The following is a 16,912-nucleotide window of genomic DNA, read 5'->3' as shown; positions in this document are numbered from 1 at the left end:
CCTGCCTGAGCAGGTGGTTTATTTGATCACACCGCACACATGTGGTGTCTCTGGCTCCATTAGGAACACATGCCAGGCTGAGGCATTCACTGCAGCTGGAGAGCTGCACAGACACGTGTTTTTGTGGGAGCTCCGTCTGAGTTTCCACATTCTTCCTTGTGGGGCATTTTGCACGTGTTGGGGCCATGTTCTTGTCTAGAGCCATGAGGGGATCGACAACTGATGGCTGCTCCCACCCGCTGTGCGCTCGTGCGCTAATATACTCGCTCTTGCTCTCGCGCGCACCCGGCACACGCTCTGACCCTGTTGCGGCTATGTATTTCACCATAAGCTTTTAAACTGTACTGGGCACTGGTGAGGCCCCACCTCGAGTGCTGTGTCCCCTTGCCACAAAAAGGACATTGAGGTGCTGGAGTGGGTCCAGAGAAGGGCAACGGAGCTGGTGAGGGGTCTGGAGAGTAAGCCTTGTGAGGAAAGACTGAGGGAGCTGGGACTGTTTAGCATAGAGAAAAGGAGGCTGAGGGGAGACCTTCTCGCCCTCTACAACTCCCTGAAAGGAGGTCGTAGAGAAGTGGGAATTGGTCTCTTCTCCCAAGTCACAAGTGACAGGACAAGAGGAAATGGCCTCAAGTTGCGCCAGGGGAGGTTCAGATTGGATAGTAGGAAAAATTTTTACACTGAAAGAGTGTAAGCATTGGAATGGGCTGCCCAGGGAAGTGGTTAGGGCACCATCCCTGAAAGTTTTCAAAAGATGGGTTGACATAGTGCTTAGTGACATAGTTTAGTGATTTTTTTTTTTTTTTATGGTTTTCTTTTTTTTTTTTTTTTTTATTATCAGAAGTTAGGTTGATGGAAGGGACCTTTAAGGTCATCTAGTCCAACCAACCTAGACAATTCTATGATTCTAAACTTACATTGGCGTTATTCATCCATCCAGTATCCAACTTGGGATGGCTTTTACATTTCTGTCAGGAAAAAGTTCCTTCCATCAAAGTGTTGTATCTTTGCCCTTTCTGTGCAGTTATTAGTCCTTGGGAACCCGAAATCCCCAGGTTGTCCTGTATTTCTCCTCTGTTTTCCTGTGTAGTGACACCATAAATGAGGGGATGTTTCACAGCCTCTTAATGCATCAGTCTATGGTATGGAAGTCTGGCAATTGCAAGATGGGGGACATCAGGCCTGTAGCAGAGACTGGACTTTATGAAATCCAGGCAGCGTTTCTTGTCAAGTATTGCTTTTGTATTTCTGAACAGGAAACATTCAACTTTTGGCTAAGATCCAAAATCCTTCTTCATGGAAATAAAGCTTGTAAATGGAAAATAAAACTTTCTTACAAAATACAATTTTGAATGAAAATATGTATCATCTTTACATCTTTACAAGGCACAGAAATTTTATGATGGAGCCGTAGCTACTGAACTAGTTGCTGGAAGAGCACATTAGAGATAGTCTGGAGTTTGAACATGGAAATGTTTAATACTGAATATCTTCAGTCCTTAGATGCTTGCTTACTGCTTACTCCCTCTGTAGAAATTAATGCTACAAATGTTATTGTGTCTAAAATGCTATGCCTGTTGTCTTGTACATCTGAAATATTGGAGTGACAAATGGGGTAGCTGGCAGACATAGGAACCTGTGAGTGGTAACTGAAGGCACGAGTACCTCACTTGGTTGTAAGGTGTCCCGGTTTGAAGTAAAACCGAACCAATTTTCTGTTCTGTAACTTTACATCCTCGCTAGGCCTCCTCTAACTCTCTGAAATTAACGGCATATTGTGGAGAAATATTTCGGCTTGAGACTGAAGATGCTGGAAACTAGTTAGTTAGAATCAGTTTCCTTATAGTGTTGCTGGCTCATAATAATATATCTATTTTGGGATAGACTGTTTAATTTTGTTATTTCCCTCTTTTTGTGGCCTTTCCATACTAGAACTTTGGTATTTTTTTGGCTGTAAAGTTGCAGCATAAGTCCATGAAAATGAATAAATCATGGTTCTGTAAATGAGTAGGATTTGACTATTAAAGTTGTTTATCAAATGGCAAAGCAAATAGAAGGAACATATTGTAAAGGTTTAAAATTTCAAATGAAAAGACAGATGCCTGATAGATTGCAGTTCTGAGAAACTACAATCTTTGGTACTGGATATTACAGCACTGTATTGACACATTGACCATTAAAGTATTTGACTTTCCTGTACCCAGAATGTACCTGCCTTGATCGTTCTGGTTTCTGCACTAATGGATTTAAAACACCATGGTACTCCAGCTGCACTCATTGATGTAACTTCAGTTTCTGTAAAACACTTCTATTTTAAGGCCTTTTAGTTTAGTCTTTGTTCAGCATGTGACTATAACAGGACGATGCAATTAAACATAATTTTGTTCAGTTTATTGAAAACAAATTTTGGCTGGTCAGTCTCTACAGTCTATGGGCAGGATAAATGGGTGGGACTTAGACTCATTATAGGAACCTCTTCATGTTGCTTCTGCAAGGCACGACCGACACAATATTTTTAGAGAAAATACTTCTAACACAAACCCAGTAAACTATGAAAGAGTTCTGTACACTGTAGGAAAGAGAGGTGGGGGGCATTTGACTTTCTAGCACGTGTAAATATTTACTGTTTGGCTTTGTGCTTCTTCTTCTAGACATTACCCAAAGCAGTCCTTCACTACAGTGGCCGATACACCAGAAAATCTTCGCCTGAAGCAACAAAGTGAATTGCAAAGCCAGGTAAATCAAATAATTCTTTGGGTTCATTATTATTAGACTGTCAGTCCACTTCTCTATAGTTTTTCTAAGTAGCATTAGTATTTCTTTGTACTAATATATAGTAGCACTCTAACTGTAATAAATATTTTTAGGTTGGTATAACACTGCAAAGCTTAGGGGTTTATTTTTGATCTCACTTATACTAGTTACCATATGATGTTACGTACTAGTTACTGTTCTAGTTACACAGATGTAAGTCCATTGACATCACTGAAACGTTATCACTCAACCCAGTGTTCATTTGTGTTAGACAAACTGTCATTGTTAGCTTGCATCAAACTTAGTCATAAAATAGCTGTGTGATTAGCAAACAATTAATTTGTCATGAGCAAACATTTAGAAGCCTTTAATACTTGTCAACACTGAACTGACTGATCAGTTTGTGGATCTGTTATGTCCTTTGTGAACTCATATATGGAGCAGTCTGTAAGCCAGTTGTGATAAATGTTATCAATCAAAACTTGTGTAAGCTATCAAGAAATACATAATTCCTTTACCTCCTCCCTCCTTCCTCTTCCCCATCCCGCCTCCAGTAACTTTCCTGTTGTTTGATTTTATGCAACACTGGAAGTTGGCCTGGCTGTGAGACAATTGATAATATTTGATTGCATTTTATTTTGTGAAAGTTGTTTTTTGTTGTTGGTTTTTTTTTTCTATTGTTGTTGTAGTCTGGATTTAGTTGTAATCTCTCATTATAAATTGATAATTATTGTTGTCAATTAATATAGTAAAAACCTGTAGCAGAAAACAGACAGTAGGCAACAAAAGCTTTCTTGTTTAGGAACTTCTCTGTAGGTTAATGGGTGAAATTAAAGGAGTGCTAAGGAGAAATGCTAGCACAGATATTTAGCATGATATAAATTTTTCAAAATTCTTTACCTTTTGCCATTACAGTTATTGATTATAAAAGTTAGAGAAATTCTTTTGTGCTGAAATTGTGCCATCTGGAAAGATGAGAGTTTGTGGAATGTGCATCTCTTGACTTTAGCGGTTTTTAGAGCAGAGTTGCTTCATTTTCTCATAGTTCAGTGGTTCTGTGTACCCTAATTACCCTTCTGTCACAGAGTTAAGAGGAACTTGTAAACTATACCTTTTACAGGTCTGTTTAAAAGAATATAAACTTTGAGCCCACTATTTTTTAGTGGCTTGATAGAAAATGTTGGGATTCAGGACAACAATAAAATTTTCCTCTTCTTTCTGTTGGTTTTTCACTGGATTGTCTTGTGTATCTGTACACACAGCCACGTGCACATGGATATATATAAATCTCAGGCCAAAGCTTAAAGCAGTGAGGTGTATGCTTTGCCAATGGCTACCGCTGTCTGCTTATTCCCAGGATATCAGTTACACCATGGGCAAGTTTGCCCTCTGGGACTTTATAAGGATTCAGCTACATGAGTCTAATTTGGTGACAGCTCTCTGGTGACGGGTGGAGTGGAAGAGAAGCCGGCTGACTTCCTCAAGGCTGTGTCACCTGCTTCGGGAGCCCGTGGTGAAAAAAGCTGAAGCAAAGATTTCAAACCTTGTGCTCACAATTCTGTACCTTTACTGTCATGTGAGTTGTGAACCTTAATCTAAAAGGCCCACAGGGAAGCCTCCAGAGACATATTATTTAAGATACTGGCAAAAGACAGATTTTAATGGGACTGATTTCTGTAGGCAGGTAGGCTTTAACTGGAGAGCTTGTTTGAAGTTAGTTAAGAAAAGTATGGATGGGAAGAATCCTGATTGGGTGCTTAGAGAGGACAACTCTTGAGTATGAAGTTCAGACAGATTAGACACTCATTTAGGAAATTTACCTTGTCTTAAAGCAGTCTACTTACTCCGTGGTTATTGTGATAGTACTTCTGAGGGATGTGGGGCTGTTGAGAATTGTCAGGGAGGTGTAGAGGTCAACTGGTAGTCATCAGTCTGAGTTAAGACTAATGTAGCAAGGACTGAAATAATTTCTTGTTTATGACTCTGTGCCATCGCAAGACGTGATGGGCTTGGTACATCCGCAGTTTAGCTCGCATGTTCCAAGCTTGCCTGGATCAATTGTCTGCTTTGGCTAAATGTTGACTAACCCAAGGACTGTGGTCTATTTCTAGAGCGTGTAAGAGAAATTGCTTTCCCTAACCTATTTGAAACATGCTGACATGGCACTTTGGAAGTGTAAGGAAACTTGTTCTGTTATTGTTCTCTATTTGTAAACAGAGGACCTAGTATTCTAGGACTGGATAAGCAATATCAATGAGAAACTTGGAGTTTGTTTATGTATAATCTTGCTGCAACTGCCCACAATGCACTGGCATAAAATGCTAGATAAGGATCTACTCAAAGCTTGGAAATTGAGAGAAACCCTTAATTTGTGCAATGTGCCTTTTTTTCTGAGGCAGTAAAAGATTTGCAGTTGATGCAAATATAGTTCTAAATTGTAAGGGCAAAAATTTACCTGCTTGGGAGAAAGGCCATAATATTTCTGATCATCATTTGCTTCCTTGATGTTGATTCACATCAAGACTGTGTAAAGTAGCCTAGCCTGTAAACTGTTTTAATGCTGAAACAAAGATTCCAGAGACTTTTCATAATCCAATTTAAATCTCGTCGTAAAATAAAACTGTAAATTCTGAATAATTTCTGTAATATTTTGAAGAGTGTAAGGACAGAGAAATTGCCATCCTGAATCAGCCCTATTGGCCGTCTAGTCCATCATCCTATCTTCCCTGAGAAAGTTGCAAGGCTCCCAACAGAAACAAGTACATGATGTATAATTTGCCATCGTTCAGGTCTCATCCTATTTTAGTGCTGTGCAGTAGAAAACACTCTGTACATGGTTTAAGAAAAGCCTTTCACATGAAACCAAGCTTGGCTGGATAGAATCACTTTATTACTACCTTCCAGTATTCATCAGAGCTGCTTGAGCATCCTGCCAATGCAGTGACAATTTGGGATTGAACAAATTCCGTGTTAGGTAATGTAAAAAATTATGTTAACTTCTGAGTGAGAAGAAATGCTTTTCTACAGTAATAGATGCTTTCTGGTTTCTAAGTAAACATCTTTAATGCTTTTAGTTCTGAAGAGGCAACAACCCTGTGTTTAACTGCAGGACTCCAAGCGGCTTTTCATAATCTGTAGCTTTAGAACTATTGTTTGTCTTACTCAGCAAAGCAGGAGGAATTGGTAAAGGAAACACCATTAAATATTGTATATGCTAAAAGACATGTGTAGTTGTAAATTTGTTGTTTGGATTTTCATTTAAGCAGCAATTGACAGGGCTTTAAGTTGAAGTGCTGGGTCCTCTATCAAGACTCCATTAAGGTCAGCGTCAGGTGCCAGGCTGTCATGTTGACATAACATGACAAGAGCAAAACAAACAAAACCAAAATACTGTTTTCTGGAGGAGTCAATAGAAAATGGATTGCTCTTTAGAACACTTGAAAAATGATGCTGTTAAGAAGTCGAAGGGCAACATTTCAAAGCTTTCCGGAGAACGTTCTTCTATATAATATAATTTCAGAGCTTTTCCCTCCTTTAGCCTTTTGCTTACACGGGCTTCCATTCAACTCCGTAGTTTGAAGGAGACACAAATACGTTTTAGGAGGAGCCTGTAAGTTTGATTTCCCATTCTGGAAAACTCCCCAGTTCAGTGTGCCTCCTGACTGAAGAAAAATGAGTTTTAAGGTCTTTCATCCTTTGAATAAAGAGTATAGACAGGGATCCAGTGTCTTCAATAAGATTATGGCTCTCTGATGAAAAATCCCTGTCTTTACTGTGGTGGAGATTAATGCATTCTCTTGCTCCATAGCATACAATGGATACTTTCCACATGCACTTGCCTCTCCTAGATGAACTGAGCTACAGAAGTTACCAATATGCTTACCTCAACTATATTTACTTGGGAATTTCCTTTATGTACCTTAGCTACTGATCTCTCTAACTTTATAACAGTGTAAATTGCTCCGTGGCCTTTAGTTCTTGTCTGTGGCAATGCTGTGGAGATCAAAAGCAGCAACTTCAGTTGAACTTGCAGAAAGAAACAGAGGTGTTCTGCAGGAGCTCTTGGCAGGAAGGATATCAAAATACCGGATCAAAGGGAGGGCTGATATTTAAGGCGGGTTCTCACACTCTCTGACACTTCCTGAGGTAATCTGCTTTCCGCTAAGTCTTGGGGAACGTGATACAAAATCACAGGTATCGTCCTACTGCCGCCTTGTCCTAAATATCTGGTGACACAGCCTGAGGCTGCTCTTCTTGGAAACTCCTCGTGCTCCTTTTCATAAGGGAGAAAATATTTTTCTTGTATTTCCTTTACAGCAGCTCAGATACTGAAAGTGTATGGGGTGTTTTTCTGTGGGAAGAAACATACTTGCAGTTTTTCTTGTTAAATTGAGTTCATAAAATGTTGATTTTCAAGAAGTATCATCTTTCCTTAGGAGACATACCCAACTGCATCAGGCTATTATCCGAATAGTCTAATAATTTAAGAGTCCTTACTTTCTCAGGAGTTGGTTGTGTTTGTATCTTTATCTGCCAGCTCTCACCAGGATAATCATGGTAATACTGAGCATTTGGAAGACAGTGAACCTCAGAAAAGGGCACAAAAAATCCTTGTGGTCAGATGTTTGCCTCTAGGATGGCCATACTGCTCTCCGTTCAGGTTGAAGAAGATATAGACTCTGCCTAGCAGTTCCCTGTGGAAGCACAAGAGATGATGGTTGTAAACTGAAATACGGAAAATTCCGTTTATACATAGGGAAAAACTTTTCCAATGTGAGTGTGACTGAACACTGGCAGGGGTGGCCTGGAGAGGCTGTGGAGTGTCCATCTTCAGAGATTTTCTGAAAAGGACTGGGCACAGTCCTGAGCAATCTGCTGTAGTTAACTGTGCTTCAAGTAGGGTGATGCACTAGATGATCTCCAGAGCTCCCCTCCAGCTTCAGCTGTTCTCAGATTCTATGATTCCTCTCTGTTCTGTCCTTCCTTGGGTTCCTCTTGACCATTTCTGTCTTCTTCTTTCATGCTGTCTTCTCTTTGCTTCCTCCAAGAATATGTGCTAGCAAACTTCCAGGCAGATTCTTTTTATTAGCTGTTTTTCTTGATGTGTTAAAAAGCTTTTTCAGTTTATATTCTCTGCTTTTATGAAGTCTTTGGAATGAACTGACACAGTGAATGCTATAGGGGAACAAAATGCTGGATGGATTACTAAAGCAGACATTTAATGGATTTCCTGGGGTATGAGTGAGCTCATTGGAGAAGTCATGGAGAAAACAGTCCTTGGAGCTAGAGGCCAAGATAAAAATATCCTCATTCAGCTGAGGAAAGGAGGAAGAAATATGGGATAGCAAGGAGACAGGCCTGGTTGTAGATTTATGGGTGATTTTGGAAGTTGTGCCAGAGGACCCTGGAATAGAATTTAAAGATGGGATTTTTCCAGATAGCCATCAGGCACTGATTATTTATCTGCTCCTCTCTCCAGTTGTCCAAGGATCTGAACCCAATCGACCGTATGTGTATGAGGAGAGGAGTGAGATACAAAAGTAGTGCAGGCTTCTCAGTCGTTTAATTGCTATTACTTGTGAGTGAGAAGTCCTGGAGTAGCTGATTGCCTTTTTGCATTAATATAAACCCAGGCTGCCTGCAGGAGGTTCTCCCTTGCTCCCCTGTAAGCCCCTGCACAGCAGCATTTTGTAGATCATGCTCACCTACTAAATGTGATTTTTTTTTCAACTTGTGGTTGGTTCCTTCTTCCCCTTTGAAGACTATTTAAATGACTTGTTTTATCTGCATGAGTCAAAGGCATAAAAATCTTTCTTGATGTGAATAATACAAAGCTCGGGAGGAGTGCAGGAGGCAAAATGGATTTCAGTCTTCTGGGAAAATGGTTGTCACCTCTTCTGATTGTTATCTTGCTAAGTACATGAGGGATTCTGTCTACATCCTCTCTGCACTGGGCTGGCTCCTGTTACAGTGCTACCCTGTATCTACATGGTTTCTGGGGTTTTTTTTGGTTGTTTTGGTTGGGTTTTTTTTTTTGTTTGTGTGGTGTGTGGGTGTGGTGTGGTTTTTTTGTTTTTTTGGTTTTTTTTTTTTGGTGGTGTTTTTTTGTTTTTTCTTCCTGCAGTTACTAGACAGGCTGTAAGATTCAGGATGTGACAGTAGTGCTTCTCCTTTCCTGTCTGCTGCTCCTCACTGGCACAGAGGCTGGACCAGCATGTGGAGATAAACAAGCTGTAACCCTCTGGTCAGGAGTCACCAGAACATGAAGCAAAGACACCAAACAGTGTGTTGTACTGTAATAGTTGATAAACAGATTGAAAGGCAGAGAGGGAGTTTCTCTGTGGAATACATTAACTTATTTCTGCGTTACTGACATGTTTCTAGTATCCTGAAATTCTTTGATTTCACAGTTGGAAACACAAATCTGCTGGGATATAAGATGTGATTATGGACTACTTTTTAAAATAGAAAAGAAGAATGGTTTGCTTTAGCTTGAAGTTGTTAAGACTTAAGTCTTAAATCTGATTCCTGGTACTGTCTGCATATTCTACATTTTTGTAAAATTGTTTTTTTTATCAAATATCATTGGCCTGCATAATTATACAGAATTTAAACTAACTTCCAATGGTATTGTGCTGGTCACTGTAACAAAAGTTACCTGTATAAACGGGTTGAGATAGTAGTATTTTTTTGTTGTTGTTGTTTTTACTTGTTTATGAAAATAACTATTTTTTTTCTTATGATGTTGACTGTTCTTTCACCTGTTTTCTTCTTGGGCCAGATCACGCCTTGAAAATCAGTGGGTTAAGCTGTGTAGATAAAAGCAATTCTTTTCTTTTTTTTTTTTTTTGAACCTATGCTATTATGTGTATCTGCTATATCTAAGGACACAAGTTTCAGTGCCTAAGCAAAACAACTGCTTCAGACCATTCTTTTTGTAGTATTTCTTCATTTCTTTGCAAAAAAAAAAATAATCTGCAATGATGATGGAAGGAGCACATTGCAAAGCAAAGATGAATACTTGCCCAACATTCAGAGGGAACTTTAGACAGACTCTTGCATGTGAGCATCTGTGGAAAATGTCCACCTGTCTAACTTCTCAGCTTTTCACTATTGATTTGACGATAGAAAAGTAAAAGTGACAGCATTTTTTTTTTTTTGCATTAATGCTTGACCTGTTATTAATGTCCATAATGATTTGAAAACCTGATGTAATTTGCTAGGGGAAGGGAAAAAACAGAATTGAAGTACATTTAAGGAAGCACAGTAGTGCTTCCTTCTGCAGAGACTCCTAAGCAAGCAGTGCAAACTGTTCCTGCTGGCCAGAAAATTATGAAATCTATAAAAGTCACAGTCACAGGAGAAAAATCACCTCTCCCAGTGCAAATACTCAGAAGTGGGATGCAAAATATATGAATATAATGAGATCTGTTTTTCTACTATATATTGAAGAGGGGAAAAAAAATTGTATGTTTTCTCTTTCATATGCCTATTTCAGATGCACATAATGTTTACCTGTAAAAAGTGAAGGGATAATACATTTACATGAAATATAGGTAATTTTTGTGGTAGGATGAGGGCAGAGTGGTCATGATTGTTAAATAGAGTACTTACTGAGCAAACCCATTTTTATAGACTTTCTTATGACATCCAATCAATGTGCAGCAAGTAGGACATCCTTAATAGAAAACCTAAGGATCAATAAAATTGAAAGTGATTCAGATCACCTTTATTTGTACAACCAGCAGTAATAGAAAAGGAATGAAAGAGAGCCACAGAATTCATGGCTGTTACTTGTAAGTTGAGTTGTGGAATTCTTAACTGCATCAACACTAGTATTGAAATGTCTATAACTTTTTAGAGGAACAATTAATAAAAATACTACCTTAAAAATTAAGATGTTATCAGAATTTCTATGATTTAAAAAAATTATTCACTTAATCTCTTATATTCTAATCTTTAAAAAACAATTTGTTTTTTTCTGGGTAAGTGAGCACAGGCCATGCTAACTTGTATGTTCCTTTGCAAGTCTTGTCAAGTTTATCTTCTGTATATGTTGAGCTTCTTTCTGCTGTTTATTTTTGGAACTAGATTTTTTTTAATGGTTGGTCTGTGTAACTCTGTTGCAGGAAATTGGATGCTGTGATTCTTGTTATGTTTTTGTTGCATTACTGCACGGCATTTAAACCCACATGAAGGAAAAATACATTCAGTTGTAGAGAACTTAAAATGAAGAACAAGAACAGAACAATTGTCATAGGAAGTGAAACATCCAGGGACCGCAAATCGGATGTTGAGGGCATATCTGTACTGCTAAATACAAGAGCGGCTGAAAGACATTCCTAATCCAAAAGACAAGTAGTGGCTTATGTACACATTCTGCTCCCCTTATAATGGAGAGAGAGAGAGAGATATTTTGTAGTATTTATATTTTAATATATATATTATTTTATATATAATATATTGTACTGTATATATTTTAATAGTGTTTGAGAGAGTGTGAGGGCTGCATACCAGCCCATCAGAGTGGCACTCGTGCAGCATGACATTGAATGTCTGTGAAACCTGATGGCACGTGGGGAGTTTGCAGGGTCAGTATCCTGTTGGTTGTGTGGTTTGCTGCCCAGAGGGGTGGTGGAGTCTCCTTCTCTGGAGACATTCAAAACCCGCTTGGATATGTTCCTATGCAACCTGCTCTAGGTGGACCTGCTTTGGCAGGGGGATTGGACTAGATGATCTCCAGAGGTCCGTTCCAACCCCATGATTCGGTGATTCTGTGTGGAATGGCTGTTCGGGTCAAAGGGAGCAAAACTGGTGCTGGCGTGTCCATGCTGCCTTTTGGGCGTGCTTCCTCAGCTGCAATAGACACAGAGTTGTGTGTGGTCTTGCCTTGCGGATGGCAGTACAGCAGAGCTGGGGAACAGGCTCAGCAGTGTGAGGTATTGACGTGCCAGTACCGGAGTTCATTCCCTTGCCCTCTCCTGTTTGCAGAGTAGTTGTACTGAGGAAGTCTGTCAAAGCCAGAAAATGAAATCACATCACTCTTCCTTCCTTTCTGGGCTTCAGATCTGCATCTTTCAGAGACTGCCATGTTTAATCAAAAAAGGTCCATGTAGTCTCGCTTCCAATTGCTGACACTGCCGTTTTTTCCTGCAACACTTCGTACTTATTGAGATCAGCAAGAGGAAACTTGACTCGATGGGTGACTGGTTTGATCCAGTGTGGAGTATTGGTAATATCAGCATTAAAAGGAAGGACAGCTAAGGAGCATGCCTTTACTTATTCACCCTGGGATGTAAAAAAGGAATTTTCAGGAATATGTTTTTATTCAATGTACTGAATCAGGAGAACTTGTTTTTGTGTGGTGTGTTTTTTTTTTTTTTTTTTTCCCCCCCTTAATGTTGCCAGTGTCTTCCTCTCGGAAGTCCTTAGTTTTTGCCCTGGACTTCCATTTGTGTAATTGTGGGGATAAATTATCTCCTTTTTTTCCCAGAAAATTGTAGTGTCTGGCATATTTAATAATTTGTAAGTGGCATTATGAGTATTTTTGTTAATATCCTTTCATCCAAAGTAAAAGCTCAACATTTTCATTTTCAGTGTGAGATTATAACAATGAATTCTTCATACATCAAAGCATTGGATTAACCCATTTGGCATTTCACATTGTGACAATTAATGGCTTCCATTTAGTTCCTCATTTTAACCTCATATCTTTTCAGAAGTCCTGACCTGTTTCTTACCAAGGAAGGAAGCTAGTGATCCATCCTGTTATAATGTAACCAATTTTTATGTTCATCTGTGGCAATTTCTTAACAAACTTCAGAGGTTCTGGACTGAGAATTTCTAGAGGCAAGGTTAATTTTGCTCTTCATTTTTTCTTGTCCTTATTCTTATGGCCTTACATTATATGCGTTGAAAGAATATGATGAATGACCATATTTCTCCTAATTGTATTGGTTCTTTGAAAATGTTTTGAATTTGGTCCTTATCCCTTTGCAAAGTTTTATTCAACAAGGATGAACCACTTTTGCTCTTTGGACATTATTATTTTTTTTTTTTTTCCCCGCTGATGCTGCAAGCTTAACCTGTCAGTTTTTCTAGCTCAAGGGATTCTTGAGAGTGATCGTTGCTCACACTGTTGTGTTGATTTGCAGATATCCATGATTCCCTTTCCAAGGAGAAAGCAAACAGAAAGTTTTAACATATATTTGAGTTTAACATATATTTGAGTATATATCTATCTACCAATAGATATAGAGATAAAAGCCTACTCTAACATACCTCTGGAAATTGCCTCAAGTCCATAGTTAGTTTGTGCCATAGTTGAATATTTTTTCCTGGCATGCAATTGGAGAACAGAATTTCTATGAGCACGATTATATTTCTTTTTATTTCATGCAGTTACTTTTTTTCGTAGAACACCTGCACTCTTTAGATCTGAATTGAAAAAAAGGAAAATATTGATTTACCTACAGACTTCTCCCATGTGATTAACTGTGATGTAAGTCTGATTTTGAAGAGCCTTTATAAGTATGCATTTTGTTTAGCAGTTACACATATCTGCTAAAGTATTTTAAATTGCTGAAGATTTCTATATAACAGTTGAGAGTGGCTGGATTTCTTTATCTTTTCGTTTTTGGTTTTTTTTTTTTTTTTGAGTTTAACAAAAAAAGTCTATCCAAATGCGTATCTTTGCTTTGTGTAAAACAGCTGTCCCCATTGTGTGCATTGGCAATTGAGTAGTACCCTTTAAATCCATTATTAATTCTGGTTTTGGTCAGCATTTGTTCTGGAGGTGGCCTTAACAAAATGACCAGCAAAGCTGCTTAATAGGAGAAATCCAAGCCTGGTGAGAGAGTCACATTCTCTCAATTGGAAGTCTTACAAAATAAAAGCTTTAAGCAAATGAAACAGCAAAAAGAGAACTTTAGCCTTCGTGGACAAATTAAAAACTGAATAAAAAAAGTCTCTCTCATCCCCCGTGTTCCCCAACAAAATGTAGTGCGCTGGCTTCTGGAGTTTGCATAGCTGCAGAAGGGCTTTGTCTGCTCCAGCCAGAGATGCTTTTTGCACTTTGAAGCTTTGTGGATCTTTCTCACTGCCTCTCTCTTTGACTTTCTTTTTCAGTTCTTTGTAATTTCTGACTGTTAAGTCTGAGCCGTCTGCTCATGGTGCAAAGAGCGCTTGTAATGTGCTGATGATGGCTATGAGAAGGAGAAAGGAGAAGCTGGCCTTGGCTTGCTTGGTGGTGCAAGGCCAAAACAACACATGAATCAGAAATCGCATGGTATTAGGCCTTTCAGAATATTTGGAAGAAGAAGAAAGGCTGGAGGGTTCCTGGGCAGTCCTACCCCTTGACCCCAATAAAAGGCCATGAGTGTTCGTCAGCATTTTAGTTGGTCATTTTCCTGATGCTTAGGTTACTTATTGATGGGGCTGGTTTAGATCCAAGAAATATATTGTCCTCCTGATTTATTCTCAGATGGTGCAGGGACCATTCAGAGTTCAACGATTTCTTGTAACTGCTGCCTCGCAGGATGGATTGAGGTCTATTCGGGGTGATAGTTTGTCAGGTAGTGCTATGCTTGCAGGAGATTATGTTGATGGGCTTTCAAGTGAAAGGGTCAGGAAAGAAAGAGAAAGGAAAAAGGGTAGGATTAGTATAATCTTTAACCTTGCCCAAAACAAAGTGAGTAGAATAAAATACTAAATGCTTTCATTGCACCAAGTGTTAGTGTTAGAGCTCTGAAGATATTTGGTGGAAATACTTTTGTTTGCAAAAAAGTTAATGTTAGAATCTGCCCGGAGGAAGGTTTTGTGTTTGGTGTGTGGTTTTTTTTTTTTTTTTTCCCCAGTAGCTTACTAGACTGGAAATTTTGAAGGGAAAAATACATAAGCTGTTTTAATTAAAAAAAAAAAAAAAGGCAAAAAGCTGTTGCCTACTGGCACTAAAAAATCAGAAACCTAAATTAAAAATACTGATTTGTTATCAATGACCTAAATGTAAATATTTTGCATTAATATAAACTTACAGTTCAGTTTTATTTAAATTTTAAACATCTATATAAAAATATATCTACACTTAGTATATTGATTTTTAATCCCTTATGAATTAAAAATAGTTGAATTTCACTTGAAAAAAAATAATTTTACTGTGTAAAATTAAGCATAAATTCCTTGTTTTAACATTTTTTCAGGAACTATAAGTAAATTGCTTTAAAGCTTTAGAAGAATAGATGCGAATGCGAGTGGAGCTACCCCATATATGAAGAGCTGTCCTCATTTTTGCAAACAAGATAACTTTTTAATAACGTAACAAACAGTAAACGTTACTTGACATAAACTTCAATATGGAAACAAGGTCAGCAGAACGGTGCAAGTTGCTTAACCCTGTCAAGAAGAGAGTAAGAGAGATAAGAGCGTCCAGCATGGGATGCTCCAGTGCTTGTGTGATGAAGCTGGAATGCGAGCACCCATCGCAGAGGCAGGTTGAGCATACGGTACTGCACCATTTGAGATAAATGAGAAGTGGGATATGTGGCTTGTGTTAATTGACGTAAAACGTTTTGATCACTGTATAAGAGGAGAATTAAAAAAATCAAGTAATGCTATTCTGCTACACCGTTGGTCTGTCCACCCTTACGTTGTTAGCTCCATGCCTTGTGAACACTTTGCTACCAGCCTGCGCCCGTGGTCACTCCATATGGAATAACAGGAGCACTGGAGTCTTGTGATACTGCTGCTGTCTCCATGAGCTACTGCAACAGAAGCTACTTTTCCTTTTCTATCTTCTTAAATGTAACTCACTTCTTCAGTTAAATTCCATCCTTTTCCAATATCCCAACCAATCTTACAGCCTTAAGTCCAGCTCTTGCTTTTGGCCTTTGTTTTTACTTCATGTTAATTCTGCTTTTGCAGTCTGGGCTGCCAGGCTTTCTCAGTGATATGTGAACTGGGCGTGCAGGAATTGGAATACTTTGAAAGAAGTGATACTAATGAAAAATGGAGCTGCCGCGCTGGAAGGTTGTCAGCAGGGCACAGCACGAGAAACGGCAGAGCTCAATAGGTCAGCAGTTGCTAAGTGAAGTGGGGGGGTTGCGGAGAGCAGGCAAAAAGGGAGGACCAAGGGTAAAATGCTATGCTTAAGGCAGGGCTTGGGTGCAGGTAGAGTCAGACATTAGAGAAGCTTCCAGCACATGAAGAGTTGCGCTAAGGAGAGCTCATCGCTGTGCTGAGAGCTGCCTCTCTGGACTTCAGCTCCATCACCCCTGTGCTCTGAGTTATAGTTACAAATACATATGTACTGATGATGGATTAAGTTAGTAGGTGAAAACTTTTAAAATTCCCTCTGTTTTGCTGAAGCCATGGGGCAGTATTCTTCTGACATCTGGGATGTAATATGACCTGGATGAATCAGAACATCTAAAATAGGTTGTATGAATAGTGCCCCTAAAAACTCCTGTTTCTGCCCATTAACTATGAAGAAAGTGTCAGATGGCTGTCTCGAGTAAACCTACTTTAAACACTTTTAAAGCAGGGTAGAATCCAATGCCTTGTTACTTAGCAGGTGGTGTTTGAATACTGAACGACATGATAACCAGACCACGTTTGGCTTTGCAGAGGCTGGAGTCAAATGTAAGAAAAAAAGACTAGAGAGCGATAGGGCACATCAGAAATCTAGTGAAAAGCACATCTGCTGTCCTGAACCAGCAAGTTGTGGAAGGTTATATTGGTCATCTTATTTTATAGAACCCTATAGTACATTCTTGTTCCCAGAAGCATAGCAAGGGGGCTCACCAAAAACATTTTTCGTTAATGTTTTACTTCTGCTGCTTTCTCCTCTTCAGAAAGCATGGGAAGAAACTTCCTAGTGAACATAGGTATAGAAGGTATTTATTTTAAATAGAAACATAGGGTGTGCAGAAATATATAACTTGGCCTCTTTCTAAGGGAAGTCCCACCTGCTTCTGGTGTGTTGAGGAGTGGATGTTCATAAATGTTCTTAACGGGCTTCTCTAATTATTCGTTAGACTTTGTTTAATGGCAACTGATTTGACATAAGCATTAATTCTTGGAGCATTTAAGTGTTTCTGATTCATTACGCCTGTCTACTTCCAAGAAAATTGTGTTTTACAAGTTAAGAGTTTATGTACTTTAGGGA

The 16,912-nt window shown here is 38.9% G+C and overlaps 1 protein-coding gene across 3 annotated transcripts in view; it reads left to right on the top strand.

Moving 5' to 3' along the window:
• NEBL (nebulette) overlaps window positions 1-16,912 on the top strand; it is a 273,379-nt gene that overhangs the window by 84,774 nt on the left and 171,693 nt on the right. For all 3 annotated transcript variants that reach the window (XM_074157127.1, XM_074157126.1, XM_074157125.1), the window contains exon 3: window positions 2,649-2,733. In XM_074157127.1, the coding sequence (XP_074013228.1) occupies window positions 2,649-2,733 (85 nt within the window). The remainder of the gene's footprint in view (window positions 1-2,648; window positions 2,734-16,912) is intronic.

The sequence above is a fragment of the Numenius arquata genome, chromosome 12, assembly GCF_964106895.1.
Source record: "Numenius arquata chromosome 12, bNumArq3.hap1.1, whole genome shotgun sequence".
NCBI classification, from domain to species: Eukaryota; Metazoa; Chordata; class Aves; order Charadriiformes; family Scolopacidae; genus Numenius; species Numenius arquata.
This window is presented reverse-complemented; position numbering and strand designations above follow the sequence as displayed.